The 21968-nt window shown below is 40.0% G+C and overlaps 1 protein-coding gene across 1 annotated transcript; it reads right to left on the minus strand.

Annotated features, from left to right (window-relative positions):
* LOC145442841 (uncharacterized) lies at nucleotides 1–20465 on the minus strand. Its single transcript, XM_080320865.1, has 9 exons — nucleotides 19809–20465; nucleotides 14625–14815; nucleotides 10134–10341; nucleotides 6973–7150; nucleotides 3885–4061; nucleotides 3740–3814; nucleotides 2248–2341; nucleotides 432–553; nucleotides 1–351 (listed from the first exon to the last, which is right to left on the minus strand). The coding sequence occupies exons 1-9, from the start codon at nucleotides 19938–19940 to the stop codon at nucleotides 107–109; spliced, it is 1422 nt and encodes a 473-aa protein (XP_080176991.1). The 5' UTR covers nucleotides 19941–20465; the 3' UTR covers nucleotides 1–106.
* Nucleotides 20466–21968: the final 1503 nt, after the last annotated feature.

Below are 21968 nucleotides of genomic sequence, written 5' to 3' on the forward strand. Positions count from 1 at the left end.
TTGTCATGATTTGATCTCTTTATTTAGAAAGAAAGGGCATAGACAGGTTTGTATAAGTGCATCACTCCAAGTCGTGCGTCCTTGCACCGGACTTCCATATCGAATCCTAGTTGAAATCACTAATTTGTGCACTTGACGGCGCACCAATCGTAGCGGACACGCGCGTTGCCGCCGCATTTGTTTTTCTTCTTTTGATGGCTATGGTAGTGAAACAGGGGCACTTCACAAACGCGTCTTTGCACGCTTTCCTCAGTCCGGCCATGTAACGCAGTAAAATCCACGGCACGCATAACGCGTGGAACAGCGTCACGGCGATGGCGACATCGAACAGGACCTCTTCCGGAGGCGGGCCTGTCAATATTACCATTCATAAGTACGTAGAGCGTGATGTTACATACAAATCACATTATAACACTTCAATCCCGACTTACTCGTTGGACGCACAACGTCGACGAACCATGTAAGAATCATCGGAGTGACAGATACTGTCACAGATATTGTGAGGGCGATTAGCAACTTCACATTGTCGTGAAGCTTTGGTCGCTTGCTTGAGCTGCAATATTGAAAGAAAATGAAACGCGCCTAGCTTCAGTCTGGAACGGAGGTGAGCACTCGGACAGCTCTAATCGATCACAATCACTAATTTCAAAAGTAGCATTAATAACACTGGTCAACACAATGAAAAATTTTTTTTTAGGCAGAACATCTGAGAGCCGTTACTGGGGTTTTTGAGGTTGCTGATTACGAATATCACATTAGTTTTGTCCGATTGGCTCTTTGTCAGAAGATATTTATACCCCTAAAAAAGCCCAAAATTACCGTATTTACCCTTGAATATTTCACTTGGTGGATGAAAATTGTAGTTTTTTCCAATTTTATACTGCGCATAAATAGCTAATTGACTATGAAAACCCTCATGTCATTCTCAGTCATTCTATCAATATTAACATGGCATGATGCGAAATATCTGTTTGTCAAAAAAGCAATATGTCAAGCCTGAAAATTGTACTTTTGCCCAACGGAAACACATATTCTCCTGTATCAATTGGTCATTCTACCAAGATTAAAGTGGAATATAAAACTATAAAATTTGTCCTTGAAAGGCTTAACTACAATACTCATATGCGTCTCCTTTCTTTCGACTGGTAAATTGATAATTTCCCGCTGAGTCAACAAAGTGGGTATACCTAGTAACCCTATCAAACGAGAAGCTTAAATCTGGTATCTGGTATATTCGAATACCGATGAAAGATTCCAATTTCACATTAGGAGGAGTTCACAGCATGTAATTTCTCCTAAGATGTAGTAAATAAAACTTTTTAGCTGATCACAAAGCACCCAACTACAAACAGTTGGTCCGAAAATTCGTATCTGCATATCGAAAACTTGGAATAAACATGAGCATAAAAGTTCACTTCCTGTTCAGTCATCTTGATATATTTCCCGATCATCTTGTTTATTAGCAAGGGGAGAGGTTCTAACAAGACATCAGAACAACAATAGAAAGATACCAGGGCAGATGAGATGAACCATTGAACATATTATGTCAGACCGTTGCCGGAACCTTTCGAGAAACTGCACTAAATAGCTTACAGGCGAAAATCGTACAAAAAATCAATTTCGATTTAAAATATATCAATAATATTGTATTCGAACTGATTATTTCAAATTTACAATAGGTGGTTGACGTAAAACTGATTGAACTAATGCCACGTTATTTGAGTATCTAGGTAAATACTTATATACATGACTAGAGTTTATTTATGTACGTGATATCCGTGAAAGTATGTAACTATGATAAATCTAATACCCCTAAATATAGTGCTGTTGCTGTAGTTTTATTTAATATAGTCTTCTGTGTGTAAAAATAACAAGTAGATTGAATTTCTAAACTTTATAGTACGACTAAACCGATTTTATATCTAGTCATTACCGCGAAAATAGGAGATTTTGGTCAAAATAGCCCCATGGGTTATCTCCACAACAAGATCCAATTTGAAAAAACTAAGGTCATATTCGGAATCAGTGCCCTTCAGAACCCCCAAATCCACTCTTACTTTAACTGCCTAAAAATATGTGTTGACCAGTGTAATTCTCCTCGAGTTAGGGGCCGTTACAATTGAATTATAGTTATATTTTGCACTCCGATGTCTTATCACAATGACATCTCATTTACACAACTACAATCAACTGATTTGACTGTGTATAAAATACAACGACTTGGTGAAAAAGGTTACTGCTATTTACCGAGTCATGGTGGCATTCTCAATGGTTCCAATAGTCGAAGTGTCGCGAATGCCAGAAGCTTGATCATCGCAACCTGCGATTCCGCCGTTACCATCTGCGAAACAAGTGACGCAATACGTTAATGAAATGGAGTTGCATTGTATCGAAATTGCATCTAGCCTATACTGCCCACCAACATCTGACTCCATAACAGAGATTCCCTAATTAGGTGCCAGTACCCCCTGGAAACGTTATCGTCACCGAGAGGTACGCTATAGCTACAAACTGGGCGGTTTTGGTTCGATAAGAGTAAATAATGGCGTTATGCACAATAGAAATCTGAATAATCAATAAATTATTAGTTGAAATTGTGCGCCTAGAATATACATAGGAATGTTTAATCATGGGAAGTTTACTTGATTGTGTCTGAACGGAGATTTTACACAGGTGCCACTCTGATATAACGCATATCCTTTTTCATAAGAATTGTATCAAATTAAAAATGCCATATCCACCTACGTAGTATGTCTGTGTAATAAACAAATCAAATTTTCGCGTCGTTTAGTACTGGCGTTTTGGTCTGAAACAGGGGATGGCGCCTCTTCCGGTCAGCGTGCCTTATATGGGAAAATTAAGTACTTGTCGTGTCGGATACCTGGATCGATAAACTAATCGGGGACTTATCCACGGATACAAGGAATATATTGTATTGAATATAGAGTTGTCATACGTCCATAATTTCACTATAAATAATGCATCCGGGAGGAAATTCTAAAATATGCAAAAATGTCCAGAATTTTGAAGACTCAAAGTAGGCTCAAATTTACTTCTTAAATCAACATACACAATATTATTTTTAAGTAGATTATGCTATTTGAAAATGTTCTTCGTTCTACGCACGATTTAGTGGAACGTCTAGCAATATCATTATGGGGACCACGCACCGTCCTCGCAAAAAATGTAATCAAATATAAATAAAAATAGCCAGCATTTACTGAAATAAGTCTAATTGTAATCGCAATTATAAGATAACGGTGTATTCCTAGAGTGGGATAAGGCCGTTTGTATTCTTCAGTCAACGACAATTGTTCTAAACCTGGAGGTCGTTTGCCTTTATTCTGGGGATAGCGAAAATGTTGGACGTTATCGAGAATGCGATATCACTATATCTGTAAGAGGTGGTCAGCAACGAGGTACTTCTACTTTTCGGAGTACTTCTAGCACTATACTTCCTCAAGGGCTTAACATTTTAGACTAGTTCTACTTGCCAGTATTTTTTCACGCAAAATTGGTCTAGAATGCTTACTTTTCTACTTGCTTGTAAATCGCCTCTTTTAATTCTATTTGAGTACTGACGATGAGTAGTTTGACGACATCTGCTATTTGGTCGTCGTTAGTCGAAGGTATGGTTGTGTCTATCCCACTTCTGTACAATTACTGCTTCATGATCAACATATTCTCAACTATGCCGAATAGTGCTGTATTTGGAAAATAAATAGAAAGGTTTTAGCACCTTGATCATGTGTTTTATCTTTTTCTTGATCCATCTTTGGTGCGTTATTCGCGTGGATACGTCCCGATTGCGTCCCTATAATGAATGTAGTGTAACATTTATTTGACATACATCTATACATGCAGGATTTTACGAAGTAGCCTACCTGCTGTAGTAGCACCTGCTGGTGAGGTAGGGCTATGCACTTTGATAAATCTTCTAACAACACTCGCAAGCATTGCAAACATGAAGACAACGGTGATAGCATAGAAAGCAGTGCAGAATATGACGAAACTTCCGGTTGTTGGGTAATATAGCCTGGAGCACACAACACTGCTGGATTCTGTAGAGAGCGTCATTTGGTAGAAACGTATAATTTCGGAAAGTACATGATAGTGCGATATTTGAGTGAATGCAGACAGTTTGGATATGATTGGATCTGAAGTTTTGTAAAGCTAGTGAGGGTATTGAGCAAGCCATGAAAGATAAGTAGATCCGAGTTTCCTGTCCAGCATGCACAAATTTAAATCCAGAATTTATTACATATATTACGTAGAATTCGAAGTCTTAGTCGTAACTACTAATTCAAGTTTGAAGAGGTTTTTGGAGGTTCAGAACTTCAATATACGATTGGATAGTATGCTCAGTTTATGTTCATATGGAAGTGAACCCGAATATTTTCGGCTGACACTCGTGAGCAACTTGTAGAGAATCGGAAAGAGCTTTTCATATCGATATAGCCTACCGTATACGATTGTTGATACACAATGCTCCTCCCAATTTTCTAATAGTAGCTGACGATTAAACCTGATGAGCGTCAGCAGAAAATATTCCGATATCATTCAATATGCATATACTATTCAATTCAAGTCTGTTCAGGCTATCAACATTCATATTCAAGCTCCTTCAAATTCGGTTTCGGAAATATGCATTCCGGTTAAGGCCAAAAATCTCAATTGCACCGCGTGCTCACATCAGAGCTATCTACGGCCGATTTCAGTTATCATATTTCCCGATCCCTTAATTTCAGGTAGACTGCGTCCATTTTGATGTTATTCCAGAAAGCAATGTTTGTTTGATTTTCATGGCGTTTGAACTACATTGGTCGTTACACCAGGCCTATATATATTCTTTTTTTATTCCATATTTACCGACTTGTTGCTCAGCCCACATGGCTTTTATAAGACACCGCTTGCGCGGATCACGTCGCGGGGAGGAGCCTAGATAACCCTCCAACACTCAGGTAGGAATTCTAGAGTCGACCTCGGTCGGACTCGAACCCACAACCCATTGGTGCTGTAGCTGTGGATTATACCACTACGCTAACTCGCCACTGTTTCCAGAAAGGTAAATTAATTTTCACTATAGGTGCAGACTTGTGCAAACTACTAGATTTTCAAAACGCGCTACTAGAACTAGAACTACTCGTATTTCAAAACTCTCAACTAAGAACCACAAGTAGAACTATAATGACTAGGGCAAGTTTTTGCAACTTTTGCAACATTTTTTACAGCTTCCGGCAGCTTCCTAAATACTCGTAAGATATGTAGAATGCTTTTTCATGCTGTCAGAAGGAATCTTATAGTGCAACTTTTTGCAACGTTTGTCCATTTTTTTCATAGAACACTTTGAAACTTTCTCGATTTTTCATGAAAGTATTTTCGATTCTGGTGAAATACACGGCCAAATTCGACTGAAACACCGTAAATCAGCACCGAAGTAAGGCTTTTACGGGTATTTCGGGAGCTGAGCCGGAAATTGACCTTTATTTAGTCAATCTGGGAAGTTGACCTTTTTTTAGTCAAGCGAGCAAAATGTGGTCAAAATGCAACTTCTGCAACTTTTTTCAAAAATAAATGCAACTTTCCACGGATTTAACTGCAACAAAAACTTGCCCTAATAATGACCTAAATCCACAAATACTAACTAGATTCAAATCCGATCGACCTTCCACATGAACATCAGTACAGGTTTTAACGTAAAGTGTGAGGGGTTTCGGCCCTCCTAGCTACGCCACTGTTAGTAGCAAGAGCGTAGCCAGAAAAAAATGGGGAAGGGCCAAAATCTAATGAGGTAAACGATGCCCCCCTTTTATAGCTATGAACAAATATAGTAAAAAACTCTGGTCTTGGGCCCATATTGGGTGATTGACACGACTTCTAGGGTGGTCTTTCGCCCACAGACATAATATTATGTAAGATCAGTGCGCAGCCAGCATTTTTGCGCCAAGCGTGAAAAATTTTCAAAGTTAATGGATGAATTTGATCAATAATACTGTTACTTGGTCTCGGGCACCCCACGGGGCGATCAACACTGAACTTCTGGGGGGCTTCGTCCCCTAGACCTCCCATGACACGGCTACTCCGAAGCCCGACTTCAATATCATGTAGGCACACCGTGTATGTCTTACAGTTGCTCGCAGAAATTTCCTAATTCATGACTGAATTCTGTCAATATTATTAGTAATTGCATAACATGTAATTGCCCACGTGATCAGATTTACCGGTAGAGCTAAGAGAGGTGGTGTCTCTAAACGTTTTGGGCACGTTATTGAAATACAAAAAATTAATTATACATCTACAGGGCGGGATGCTGCTATATATGGGTAAAAGACAACGAAATCGGACAAATGTACCATACTTAAGAAAAAGAAGAACCTCTTTCGTGAGACACACTCGATTCCAAGTTGACATTAAGAGCTAGTGCCTAATAGTACCGCAAGCGCAAGCAGCACACACGAATCAATTATGCACATCATGTGTATTTTTATTCAGGCCTATTCATTGATTTTGATTCTCACTCAACAATTAAAAAACTACCGGAAATATATATCGCGCGAAGAAAAATTTCAAGTTGAATACATCTGCTCAGAAATACTTCACCTTATATTAACTCACGAAAAATTCCGAACATTTTGAGGGCGGCAATGGGCTCTTTGGCCCCCTCCTGGATACGCTACTGGTTAGTAGTGTTGACGTTGAGCAGGCAATGGCTGCAATAGCATCGCACAACAGAACACCGATATCACGATTCACGTCAATCGATGAAAGGTGTCAGTTGTTCAGCAACTGGAACTGGAACTACTCACTTTTCAAAATACGTAATTAGAACTATAACCAGAACTGGAAATCCGAAACTAAAACTAGAACTAAAATTACTCAGAAAAACAGTAGAGAGTTGACTGTCAAAACTATATATTGGTAGTTTGTACCGGTCTGACTATAGCCAACATGCTGCTTCACTCTAATCTTTACCTGGCGGGGTACATTCCCGTTCGATTGATCTGAAAGCGCGTAAGCAAGTGCAATAGTTCAGGCAATTCCAATCCACTGCGGTCGGTAGGCAGATTAGAATCGGGGCCATCCATGACACAGACAATTGCAGAGTCGCTTTTCCTCTCTTTCCAAGCTTTTTATACCGGTGAGTTGTCTCCTGAGACGCGACATAACATCCGTGAGTGCGTGAAAGCGGAATGCATACATAATATGTACAGAGGTGGTCTGTGGCGATCGAAGTATTTCTACTTAGCAAAGTACTCCAATTAGGTCTTGCCTTCTTGCACTACTTACTTAATGGATTGTGATTATTTAACTATGGCTAAAATATTTGCTTTGGAAATCCAACTTCTACATGCATTTGAGTGGGCATGTAGATCGTTATAGGCCTACTTCTATTTCTACGTGAATGCAGACGATGGTTACTTTGTTCACCTCTAAATATGTATCACATATATATCCGACTAGTAGATATTTTATCTACAATGGGTAATGGTTTTCAGTGGTTCTCAACCACCGGTCTACGTACCGGTGCCGGTCCGTGGCAAGTTCTTGCCGGTCCGCCCGATATATTCGATTTTTTTTTATCTCAATTCGAAAATGCAAGTTAGGCGCTTTTCCGTTAATTAGAGAAATAAAACATCAAATTTCAAATTGATTTCGAAATGTGGGGCGTATTTATTGCACATGGTGTCCAGTGACGTGCGGTCCAATGAGGCAAGTGAGGCAGTGCCCCACCTGTCGTCTGGGCGAGTAAGTGAAAATTGTGAAAACCCTTGATGAGTCGATGATTATTGGTGTTTTACATCCATGTTCGTAAATAATTAAATTTGAACCTATTTTTCACCCAACATCATCAATTGACATCATTATTATTCAAAAATACAGCATGAAAGGAAAGGTGAGGCACAGGTGAGGCACGGGCGGGTCGTGCCTCACCTGCGACAATGCAATTCTTCATAAATGGCTCGGAATTCATAATAACTGGTATCAATCAATCGCTATCGTCACACTGATTCCGAAAATCCAAATATTAACAGTGTCAGAGCACCAGAACCCCCTCAAAATCGCCAATGAAGGGTATATTCCGCTTTATTACAGACAATGCTATCGCAGAGAAACAATGGCTAGGTGAGGCACAAACGAATTTGCCTCATGCACTATTCGCTAAAAATTGGACAATCGAAGCGCAGTGAATCGCGATATCGATTTCGGAATACAACATTCTTGTAGGTACTATCTTCTTTACTTTCATTCAGTGTGCATGCCTCCTCTTTACATCGCCTAGGCCAAGGTGGGTGTCTGATTCCATTGACTACTCCTAGTCGCTTCTACATCTTCCTGTCTTTTCATTGTATCGCATTTTTTGTGGTGTATTGAACTGATTAAATTTCTAATAAACCAATGATGATGATGAATTGTATAGTAGCGACGATCAATACGCAGTACAGAGCCAATACATTCCCTTACTTATGTAGCTGTTATGCATTTTCCATCCATAGCTACGTTAAATTGCGGTATGTGATAGCTACTTCCATAGGCTGCATTGTCGTTGTTTGTGTCCTTTATGCTGTGTTCGGCTGCAATACCTAGAACCCCAATTGTGGTATGTGATAGCTATACCTACATAGCCTGCGTTGTGGTTGTTTGTGGTCACTAGTGTATTTTGACTTGACCAAGTGTCCTTAGTGCGTTTTCTTTCGAAAATCGGCAAATCTAGTGTTTTTTACTAAAAAAAATTGTAACAGGATGCTATTTTCGTGTACATCGAGTAATTTATACCGGTACTTGAAGAGATAGTAATTACTATCCGTCTAAACTTGTCCATTTAGCACAATAGCGACCAGTCCTACATGTATTGTAGAATATGGAATTGCAACGGCTATCAGTGTGCAAAGAACATGCTCTCTATACCCGCTGCTATTGTTACGTGCGTGCGTGCCTGTTTGTGTGTGTGTGTGTGTGTGTGTGTGTGTGTTTATGTGTGGATGGGGGGAGGGGGGGCGTGCCTCACCAGCCATGAACCTCACCGCACGTCATTGATGGTGTCTCAATATAGAGCTCATGGTCAACTTGGGGCGTGCGTCACAATGATGGTGCAAATGTTACAAGAAACTGTATAGAATTAGCCTCGCTTGGGGCAAGGTATATGTGAAAGCCACGGAGAACAAACTTTGTTAAATCCCGACAGAGCGATTTAGCCACACTTGTCAGCATACAACAAAGGCTATAGAAAATGGTAGCGTCGCAGTTCTTTCAAAGGATACCGAACAATCACAATCGGTACTTCGCGAGCTTCGCTTTGCAGAAACTTCTATAGAACCACGTTTTAATATCTAGTATCAAAAAGGTATCATTTAATTAATAACAACGTATGAATATATTCTGTGCAAAGGGCATCAATTAAGTTGTATGCATTTGTCGTAAATAAATTTCGTGTGAATTTCGATTTAGAATGTTCACCGGTCCGCAACATTTGTTTTGCAGTTTTACCGGTCCGCAAAATGCGAAAGGTTGAGAACCACATGATGATTTTCTTTCTTCTGGAAAGTAATCCGAATTATCAGGCAGCAAATCCGTTGCACGAAAATTCACAAGCACCGTCTGTGACTATCAACTATGCCATCTTTTCAGGTCAGTAGACTGCTGCTAAGAGTTCATAAGTGACTTTTACAAAAACGCAAGTCGTATCTACTAATAACATTATTACTATTTTTATTGTACGTGCGTGTCTGTCTCATGTTATTATTGTAGATCAGGTCTGTCGAAACGGAAGTTAGCAGACATCGTTGCCCAATCTTACACACTCATAATGCGCACTTGCTGCTTGTGGTATTCATGGTGTTGTTCGGCTGCAACGGTAATTTACGCCAGGACGATATTCTTTATATTGATTCCCATGGCCCACTTCTTGGCTTTTTAAGACACCGCTTCGCGGATCAGATGACGAGGAGGAGCCTAGATAAACCTCCATCACTTGGGAAGACAAAGTACGCTTATGTTGCAACAAAAGGAGCTATTCAGTTCTAATCGCATCGCACGTGCGCAAAATATGCCAAGAATTTTGCAATTAAACACTTGATGACATTCATTCTATTTTCTTCTATATTGGAAATCACTGCAATAATTATAGTCCTCACAGATCCAATACTTCTCGCAGACGGTCTGTCTTTTTTCGACGTTTTCGGATCCGCGATGTTCCGACTGACAAAGTAAGCGTTATCTCCGACTGCGTACACGATACTCCCCACGTTGAGTTCCATCACCAGTAACATCGCGACCGTCAATCCCCTTCTGAAAGACCAGCCTCGCATCACCTGAACGTGACTGAAGTCATCACGGTTGTATCTAAATTGAGTGAATCGCATATCAGTGTCTCGATTGTGTCCTGTGCGTGATGAAATCCGTATTGGCTCGGAGAAATGGATACCAGTGGTCGGGAACCTTTTTCGTCTGAAGAGCCATGTTAGCCTTATATTTTCCATTTTAACTCCAAAAGATCGAGCCATAAATGTCAATCAATTCCTACGTCACAATTGAATATTCGTGACGTCATGGTAGTACAAATTCCAACTCACTACATGGGATTAATCGTGGGTGCCATATTTTCTCTGTAAAAACTGGTAGTCTACTAATCATCATGTGGTAGCGCAATTCATCGAAAATAGCTCAGAATTTATAGTATTGATATTAATCTAGTATAACTGTAGCACTGATTCCGAAAATCTAAAAACTGATCGACTTCTCAATTCGGCGGTAACACAAACGTTGCACTACATGCCTACATTTAACGGCAGTACCGGAAAGCTACTTATCAATGATGAACGTGGATAGCAAAGCGTTGTTAGTAATTTGGATTTGTAATTGGAGTGTCACTTCTAAGGCAGATCATTTCTCGGCGTTGATCAGGAAGACAGTGTGAATTTGAACACCAGATCGTCATATAAGCGTCCATATGTCATGTTATTCTCTCTGATCAACCAACGTGTGGTGCAATCTAAGATTACGCAGCGTGTGATACTGATTACTACGAATTCACGACCCAATTTCAAGTCATCAATTAAACGGATAAAAATCACTGTATCTTGCATATGAGCCTCCATTGTTCTCTCACAAATAAATTGACCGAAGTGATCGATAGAAACGAAGTGATCGAAGCTTATAGCTTACGTTGTCGTAAACTAGTAGTAAAGTAATATTCTAGAAAATTATCTATTTCTGTTCTCTGTTCATACCTTAACCAAACCTCTTATTGTATTGATTTTGAATTCGAATTCGAATATAGTTTATATACTCCCCAACCATTGGCGCAGGCTCGAATTGCATCATATCAATATGCAAATGGGTAAAGGGTATTGCATCTTATCAATTCGTTTCTCTATTCTCTATTTTGGTAAGTAACTATACACTGAGGCTACGTATATGTGAGCGATAAAGCGCCTTCTTGGGTGCATATTTAACTCTATAATCGTTCATCGGTTCAAAATCAATGACCACTCAATCTGTATTTCAGACAGCTAGCAGAATGTAATGACGTAATCATGCCTCATACTACGAAATGCAACTTGACTTGAATTTTGACTTGACTCGTGACTTGACTTGACTTGACTCGACTTGACTCGAGTCACCTCCAAAAATCGAGTGACTTGACTGGACTCGAGTCCCCTTCAAAAACCGATTGACTTGACTTGACTCGAGTCAAAATGTGCAATGACTCGAAATGGCTATAGTGACTCGAAGGTAGTGAATTGATCCCAACACTGATATGTATGCGTTTTTCCTAGCTTATGTTTAGTCACAGACCGCCAAATTATTGACTTTGACTTGTCTTAACAATTCTTGAATTTTGAGTCGATTTATAACTTTAGAAAACCACGCATTAAAAATCAATGTGATCCTATGCACGCCAAGCTAGTAATTGTTTGAACCGGGTGTTTAAAGGTGTCTTGATCAGTGCCCTGTAAAAAATACATTTCTGCGCAATTCCACAGTAACCTAAGACGCGCAAGTATACAAACGTCACTCGGGGCCTACGATAACTTATCGTTATCGTAGGCCCCGCGTCACTGCATATTACTAAAAGCGGTCAATAGCGAGAAGTACTTCTACTCTTTCGGAGTGCTTAAGTAGTACTTACTCAAGTGGTTCTGATTTAAAGAGTATATCCACTTCGACTTAACAGTTTCAGTTTTAGGCAAAAAATGCAACTTCTGCTTCTAATTGAGTACCTGCAATGAACACATTGGGCCCCATCTTACAACCATGCATTTCATAACCTGATAAAAACGAAATATCAGGCAAACCGAATCATGCAATGTTGTGGTATATCAGCCTGGGCACACTGGCAATGATTACATCACTTTTTATACCAAAATTGTCGTAACAAACTTACCTCCGCGGCCTATTTATTTGAACGCAACACGATGATCTTGAAACCGATTAGTATTTCGGACATATATCGGATTGTCAATTCTAACAATTTAAATATATGAACAACGAAGAGTGTCATATTTTGTGGAATGAACATGTACTGTGACTTTTCAGAGATGGCTGTTCACCTAACCAGAAAAAAAGGAAATAACTACGGATTTAAAAATCATTTTGAATCCACGTTTATGGACTTGGATCGCAATTAGGGTTGCATTTAAAACAAACGGTGTTTTGAAACATGTTTTAAACAGTCTTTAAAATAAAAGCTTTTTAGAAAAACAAAATTGATTTTTTAAAGTTGTAAATTTATGCCATAATGGTGTAAATACTTTACAAAAACATGTTGTGTGAGCCTACGGACAATTACCATCCGATGTAGCCGACGTATATCGATATGGGATGATTGGAACACTCGAAATATTCGGTTCAACATCAATAGTACATATATTTCGTCAATGGAGCTATTTTAACCCTATTTTTTCAATTGTCAATGCCAATCCATTAAGACGTCACAAGTGAATATTCGTGACGTCATGGCTTTGAAAAAATATAAAAAACAATAAAAAACATGTTTTAAATTAGAGCCTTGTTTTAAACATGTTTGTTTTAAATTGATTTTTGTTTTAAATGCAACCTTAATCGCAATGCTACGAGATTTCTAACTAAAGAGCTTTCGGAACTATACTTTGATGTGACAACTGCATTGGTAGCGTTTCACGCAAAGAACAAGCGTGGTCTGATATTCTGAAATAGAGTCTCCCAAAATTGCCCCGTGCATCTGATCGAATAAGTCAAGACTCGTCTATAGTGGAGCACATATCGTAATTGTTGTCAATCCGATCCCACAAAACCGACAACAAATGTGTCATCTGGTCCATGACATTATGTTGAAGTTTAATATATCATAGACAACTACATTGCTCTGTGCTAACTTTCTGTTTCCGAAGGATTACCAGGCAACGCTTTTCACGCATTGTATAAAAGAGCAATAAATATGATGAATACAACAATGGTTCTCGGTAAAATATGTGGTTAACAGTATTGGAAAGGTTTACTGGTTCGGGCAAATCAAGAGGCCACAAATGACAGAAAAACGTCTCGTGTGCCTCACATTGGGCACCACTGACATAGACGAATAGAAAGAAATATGTTATCTTCATTTCTTCACTGAGTGTTACATATTATCAGTGTTGGGATCAAGTCACTACCTTCGAGTCACGAGTCATTTCGAGTCATTGCACATTTTGACTCGAGTCAAGTCAAGTAAATCGATTTTCGAAGGTGACTCGAGTCAAGTCAAGTCACTCGATTTTTGAAGGTGACTCGAGTCAAGTCAAGTCAAGTCCCAATTCAAGTCAAGTTGCCTTTTCGAAGTATGAGGCATGAATAAGTCATTGCACTTTGCTAGCTGTCTGAAATACAGATTGAGTGGTCATGGATTCTGAACCGATGAGCGAATATAGAGTTAAATATACACGCAAGAAGGCGCTGTATTGCTCACATATACGTAGAACTGTCACAATTAAGGAACGAATTGATAAGACGCAATACATTACCCATTTACATATTGATAGGATACAATTCGAGCCTGCGCCAATGGTTGAAGAGTATATAATTATATTCGAATTCAATTCCAATAAAACAAGAGGTTTGGCTAAAGTAAGAACAGAGATCAGAAATGGATATTTTGCTATTAAATTATTTTACTATTCGTTTACGACAACGTATAGCTGTAAGCTTCGATCACTTCGTTTGTGATCGATTCATTTATGAGAGAACAATGGAGGCTCAGCAAAACACACGATCATTGAATGATTGGTCGCTCTCACGGGTTACACCAGCGTTTCGCGAACAATCCGAACATATGGAAGATACAGCGATTTTTATCGACACCGATTACTTGATGACTTGAAATTGACTCGTGAATTTTGCTCCGAGTCACGAGTCAATCCACATTTCCGAAGCGCCGAGTTAAGTCAAGTCAAGTCATTTTAGCAAAGTGACTCGAGTCAAGTCAAGTCATATGAAAAAGGTGACTCGAGTCTGACTCGAGTCAAGTCATGACTCGAGTCATCCCAACACTGCATATTATGACTCGTTATGGTGACACGTCTCTTTAACGTTGCTTCAGTCTACACATAAAGGTCGGACGCATTCGTCAGAAAAGACTCTTGGAAATTTTGTGAAAGAAAAATATTTACCTTTGCAGCAGTCCGCCGTCTACGACACCACTATCAAAATGACACATCGTGTGGATCAGGTCATACGTCACAACAAGGCAAAAGCAGATTACAGAGAGCAGACAACTGATTGCGTAGATGTAGACAATATTGTGACGTAGCTTGTCCCAATTGAGTCCAATCGAAGTCAGTAATATCCCGTTCGAAAATATCTGAATGGGTGATACGCAATAATAGAGAAATGCCTCTGGCAGTCAAGACAACAGTCTTTATGAATTTTCGTCTAAGTGTAATCGATGCGGGATGTAAATTGTCGCGGGAGCTTTAGCTGAACTGTCCATAACTTTTACTAACTCTACGATCCCCAAATTTTCGCTGAGTCACAAAAACAAAAACCCGCCACAATACATGTCTAATACATAACTATGGATATAATCAGGGTTGACATACCGTCCTTATTTATAAGATTTGTCCTTATTTTGAACGGTCAGGTCTTAGAAAACTCAACTGTCCTTATTTCTAAGAAATATCCTTATTTTCGACTTCAGTCCTTATTTTGTTTTATTTTCAACAACTATAGAAATACGATCGTTTTCCTCTTGTATCTGTGTTTCATAATATTCTGAAATTATGCTTTTGCGTCGACATTTTATGACTTCATAAATGAAAGGAACTCCCGTGGTGTAGGCACACCACAGGATTTGACCTCTAAGTGAGATAGGTAGGGCAGTGAGTGATCGTATAGCACGACACATGTCACATTTTGCCACCTTTCCTTTTAAATTATCTTCCTTTACTTTTCATTCACTGTGCATTCCTCCTATTATACTACGCCAAGGCCAGGTGGGTGTCAGATTTTAGAGATTGCTCCATATCGTTTCGACACGTTCCTATCTTTCATTGTATCGCAGTCTCGTGGTGTATTGACATGGTGAAGTTTTTAGCAATAAATTGAATTGAAATCCCAGCTACAATTAAAGGTAAACCTAGACCTGAGGTGTCGTGAGATCCATGAAGCACTTTCTAATAACGAGGAGTTGCTGGAACAGATTATTATTTCTGGCGCAAAGTATGGAATGTGATATGCCATCGCTCGTATAAATACAAAGTATTACATTTTTAATTCTACTCTAATTTTTCGACAGTCATTATTTTTGGATCCATGTGGATGGCAACACTGGATATAATACTGGTGCACAGAATTACCTGCGGATCAATAATATTGTTTATGGAACAAAATCATTGAAACCTAATTTTTTGACTTATAATGAATATTTACTGTAAAGTGTGACATCTGCTGTCTGTATGGGTTGAGTGTGTGTCGTTACTTCACCGAACCCCTCGGAATTGCTCAGCGAACTCGTGGGCATCATTGAAACCCCAGTTAAGAACCTCTGATTTGTAGCTTACACAGTATGGCATTTCAAGTTATGGATGCCAATCACGAACGCAAGATGAAAAAGAGTCGGTATTTAGTTGTTATTCAACAGAGATTGATCATTCGAGAAAAGATACCGCACAGGCGTGGCCAACCAGCGACGCTTGGCGTCGAAGATTTATTTCTTTCCCCACCGTACCCGATGCAGAACATGGGGTTTTCTAGCAATACCACTGATTAGCATAAGTATCATTATTATATAGGATATAATTCGGACAGGATTTTGCAGAATTTTATTGCATCCAGGACCGTCACTGCCGCACCGCAAACCCCCCAGTTGTTGGGGGCCGAGCTGGAAGGAGGCCCAAAATTATTTCGTGAATTAACATAAATTATTAGGTATTTATTTGAAAATAGGTGCAACTTTTGCAAATTTTATTCGCGCCACGAGCGATTTCATGTTGCCAAATATCGTAAGTACTGGGTATCCTATCCAAAAAATAGGCCTACACATGATTTATAGAAATGGGCATTTCGGCGTCGGCCTTTACCGCGCAACGACGCTTCAGACATGTAAAGTTTTAGGCCATGTAACATGCAACTCCGAGAAGTGTGCAAGAACGATCGTCCGCAAGAAACACTTTGCCGAAAAGGACTGCCGTTATGCTAACCACAAACTTCGATATATATTATACATGTATGTTTAGTTGTCCATAGGCTCCTAAATAGCTGGCGCCGAAAGTTCTAGTCCTGGCAATCTGAACCCCATAAGGCAAATGCCATCCCGCAGTGATAAATTATTTACCAGTGACGAAATACCGATTTAAAATCGTGTTCGTCTTTCAGTTTAGTACGTTGGGGCAATTTCTATATCTTTTGACTTAACAGACAGGAGGTCACGAAATAACATCAAGTAACGAAGTCATTATGCGAAGCGATCCGCCGGAATACCTCTAATGATTGTTTACGGGTCCTGCATTTTTCAAGACAACTCGCTCAGCTCTATTGATAAATCTGATTACGTAAGCAGAAATAGGATAAAAAGAACTTGATAGCAATAAAAATGCAATTCCCGATCACATTGACCGATTCAATCACGAATTCTAGAAAGTCATAGCGCATCGCTCGGTTCGGCGATACAAGCTTCCCCACTAAAAAGTACAGGAATTCCCGTCGATAAGTATCGGTTAAAAGCTTCTCCCTCCGGAAGTTTAATTTATCAGCCTATTAGGGGGCAAGACCAACATTGGGGGGGGGGGGGGAGGCTGACGAAGTGCTGTTTCGGTCATGATAGCATCCGACAATCGGATGAAGAATCTATTTCAGATTTTGTCACGGATATTTTCGAATAGTTTTAACTAGTAGTGAGATTTGCTTATCAACCAATAGAACAAACTCATCAGCTGGATAACCAATCTCTGACAGTGAAAAGCTTATGATAGGACTGGCATCACTGTCAAGTTGTTCTGACAAGGGTCCGGTCAAATATAAATCAGCTAACCATATACTTTGGAAAGGCTATGCCCAGACTGTATCTCAGCCCAGCTGTAGGCTATACGACGAAGTTATATACACTGATTCTTGGACGATATGATATGGTTTGGCTTATTACGTTGATTACATACTTGTAGTCGGTCAATACCAATGTCACACCAATGTCAACTTATTTGCATACATCCGTGCTGTTGTTGTTCTTGTTGTAGGGTATTTATGGTGGTTGTCGACTACAATGGTCATTTAGACCAGGCCGATATTCCTTATTTTTGATTCCGTAACTGCAGACTTGTAGCACGGCCCACTTCTAGGCTTTTGTGAGACACCACTTACGCGGATGAGATGGCGATAAGGTGCCTAGATTAACCTCCAACACTTAGGTAGGTATTCTGAATCCAACCTCGTTGGACTCGAATCCACAACCCATTGGTGTTGTAGCTGTGGATTATAACCCTACGCTATCTCGCCAACTATACACACGTGCTCTTCGAGCATAAAATGGTGTCGGGATGTCACAAGAGCGTAACGTTTTGAATATAACAAAAGCGGTAATCTCCTTTGTTGAGAGTAGTGGCAAGCGCTATCCTGATGAGACCCCAATTCCACACTGGTCATGGGAACGTGGCCTGATGCTCGTTACGCCGTTAAGTTATGTTATGCAGAGATAGGGAACGTTTTTCGTCAAAGGAGCGATTAGCCCTATTTGCAATTGTAATTCCTAAGAAGCCAAACATCAACGACGATCAACGGAGACAAGAGATTCGAAGATTTGTGACGTCATCGTGGTTCGAAATCGAACTGATGTATATGGGATTCGTCGTGTGCGCCAACCTTTCTGTGTTTAAAACTGCTCCATTGTTTGAATGCTCGCAATAATCAAAGCATGTATTTGGACGGGCATCGTGTTGTGGCGGTGCGATCAGAAAGCTATGCCTGCCACGACATGACTCTCGCGAATCCACTTTCCAATATGAATAATACCGAACGGTCCGAAATTCTATTATTGTGCTCTCGTAACGGCAATTTCGTTAGTAAATCGTGTTCATTCGAGGTAAATCGGAACATTGAAAGTACTGATTGTTACCTCTAAATAGATTCGAGATATGAGTCTCATAGAAGCCATAGCGTTGGTTACATATTCAAACTTATGTCACCGATATTCAAACGGCAGAATGTAAATCACTGTACATCTGTCAGCTACTAAACGGCTAGTTTGCGACTGTAGCGGTTCTCAGTTATAACGAATTATATACAATATAAACCCAGAAATTCGTCTCAAATTTAAATCCCTCAGAAACGTATCAATTGACAGACTAATATCAATAGATAGGTGTGACCACATTATCTTTGTCGTAATGCACACTTTCACTTTTTATTAAATTCTTAATAAGTCCGAAAGGTCTGAATAACGAGCCTTTGTCCGGTAATCAAACGTTTGGCAACCACCAAACCATTTTAGCGTATCCCAACTTCAAGCCGAATGAATACCAGTCGTCAAGTTATGTTCACGTCTCAATGAAATGAGTTGTATATTGTCCAAAAGCAGTCAAGTATGTATGTTTTTTCTTAGAGGTGATGCTCGTGTCTGCCTTCATCAGGGGTCGGGAACCTTTTTCAGCCGAAGAGCCATATTGGCTCAATATCTTCAATTGTAACTCCGAATAAGCCATACATGTCAACCACAGCTACTCACCAATCAAGAACATGGATCGCTAGGGCGTTGCTTTGAACTTGTAATTGTGGATGTCACTTCCAAGACAGTTCATTTCTTGGTGTATATCAGGAAGACAATGTGTAGTTGAAAACTGAATTGTCCTACTGGCGTCGCCATGTCTGCTATTCTCTATGATCAATCAAGGTATCGCGCAATCCAAGATTTCGAGGCGCGCGATGGCGGGTAGATCGAATTTGCGAGCGGTGTTAGTCGTCGGCGCGGCAGCAACTTGAATTTGGGGATTTTGAAAAGGGAATACGAGAGCCTAACCCACTGTCTTGAACTCACAAAGACATGCTTATGCTGCCACGAGAATAATTATTCTGGTAGTTATGCAAATATACTAACAAGTTGCTGAAATATTGATAAATTAAGTACAAAATTAAAACTTTGTCAAAGAGCCATACATGGCTAACGACTCATATATTCCCGACCACTGGCCTACATGTATGAAGTGGCTTTTTACGGCTGCACGGTAACAATTACGGCTTTTCGGCCCCTGTTATAGCATAACTGCCGTATAAGTCCCACTACAACAGATATAACCTACTATATATAATACATATTGTATGGTAAGGCAGCACGGATTTACAATCCACAACCTCACAAAAACACGTACCGGTATCACCACAAAAGCAAGATATACTCCAATGAACTCCACCGGTATTTTCTCCGTGTTACAATTGTCATGACTGCCGTTCACGAAATCGACCGAGACATTCAAAGCTGAGGTAGAAGTTGCATTGTCCATGTCCGTCCCTTATCGCCGCTCCTTGCTACATAGAACGCTACGTCGAATCGCGGTTGTAGTACTTATATATCCATCAAGTTTCCGATTCAGACACGATTGAATTTGTCTGCGCAAGTATGGTAGCTCGGTTTGATCTCGCCTCAGTGGTATATAATTTCATGCGATGACTTTTGTCGTGTGGGTTGTCGTATGCATACTATATGTACGCATATATCAGCGTGTATGCGCTGTGACTAATCACTAATTATATCAATGTATCATTCCGGTGGAGAGTTTGATGAGTCATGTGATGAACTAACTGTTTTCATTTGATTCTGGATATTCGCAAGACGACATCACACCTCCGAACGTCACGAATGTTATAAGTTCACTTGGCGTGGGCCTGCATTTGATGAATAATGACTTGTGTCCAGTTACTACGATCAACTAATGTACCGTATCATGCGCTGTCGACTCGGCTTAATTCGGACACTTCGATTCCGGTAACCTTTGACTGAATTAAGCTGAAAGTCTATTGTTCGTTTCGTGGTCATGCGTAACGGAAGACAACACATGTGTAGCGTAATAAATGAATTGCAGCTGCGCTATACTGCAGCAATTGCCACTGACGGCATAAAACGCACAAGTTAGGATCCTTCAAGTTATATGTATTGTACAATATTTCGATTTCAAGCAATTCTACAAATACTGTATATAGTACTACTTTATAACACACCCGCATAGGGTTAAAATAGTTCAGTAATTCTTCAAATACTGTACTGAGCCATGCAGCAAGGGATGTGAAACGGTATTTTCTGTACCATTATGTTCTACATTCTACAGCAGAGGTTCTTAAAGTGTAGCTCGTGACCCAAACATGGGTCGCCAAGGGTATAAATTTGGGCCGCGACTGCACCAGGGCGATATTATAATAAGTATGTGATATTGGCTGAATTTCTTGCTACTTCTTGATCATGAAAATGTGCCGACCTTCGTAGTGCACAGATTGAAGGTTTAGGTAACATGCGGCTAGGCAATGTGCGCTGCCAAAATAATTGGCGGCGATAAAACCTTTGCCCATAGTGACGGTCGCTGGCATTCCAAAACCTTCGATATTAATATCCCCGGTCGTCGAAATAGTCGTCACCGAAAAGCCCCGTCCGTACGAGCCCCGCAGAACAAATGCGACCCACAGTGGAAAGTAGCGCACTCCAATTTGAGATCGCGTGCGTCATACATGTTTCATAGGACCGCGTTCCGTACAATTGTTGGCTGCACCTTCACTACTTCAGATGAATTCTTGGACTCACATAGGCCTACTTCTCAAAACGAAGCATGCTAACATCGAAAGGCATTTATTTCAAAGTGTGAGGCTTGGATCGCGAGATACCCACTAAACTCAGATTTGGGTCGACTTCTAAAATTTTTAAGAACCACTGTCCTACAATAGGGACGCAGTTGTACCAAAGTAACATGAATTCACTGTCGATTGTAAACTGCATGGATCGTTATTGTGTCACCATAATCACTTATTTCGTATTGAAACGAACGAACGATAGGAATCGCGAACCTGTGTCCGAATTAACGAGAATTTTTTCGTGTACAATTTACTTTAGCTCGGTTCCCGAGTATTTTGACTGAATAAGGCGGTGGCGAGGATTACCCGATGTCCGAATTAAGCGGATTGATTAGAATTGTATAATTTTGAGGGCTAGTATTATTCCGATCGATTTCATCGGTTTTACGATTAGTGGGATAATTCGACCTGGATCGTCGCAAACGGGAAAAGTACCAGACCATAGTAGTCGACAAATACCGTCGATAGCACAACCAACAAAACAACAAAGGTATATTGAGTGATCGGTACTTGTTGTAACATTCTCTTGCATTGGATTTTCAAGGGTCGAGATTTAGTAACACATAGTATTACTCTTGGTGCAGAGCGTTGGTATATTGTATGAATTGCCTGTACAGTACGCACATCCATGATCTTTGAACACACGCACGCATATTCCCATTTTATGATACAGTGCTGTACTGATAACACTT

Source organism: Botryllus schlosseri, chromosome 7, assembly GCF_051294905.1.
Source record: "Botryllus schlosseri isolate E-star chromosome 7, Bs_hap1, whole genome shotgun sequence".
Taxonomy (NCBI): Eukaryota; Metazoa; Chordata; class Ascidiacea; order Stolidobranchia; family Styelidae; genus Botryllus; species Botryllus schlosseri.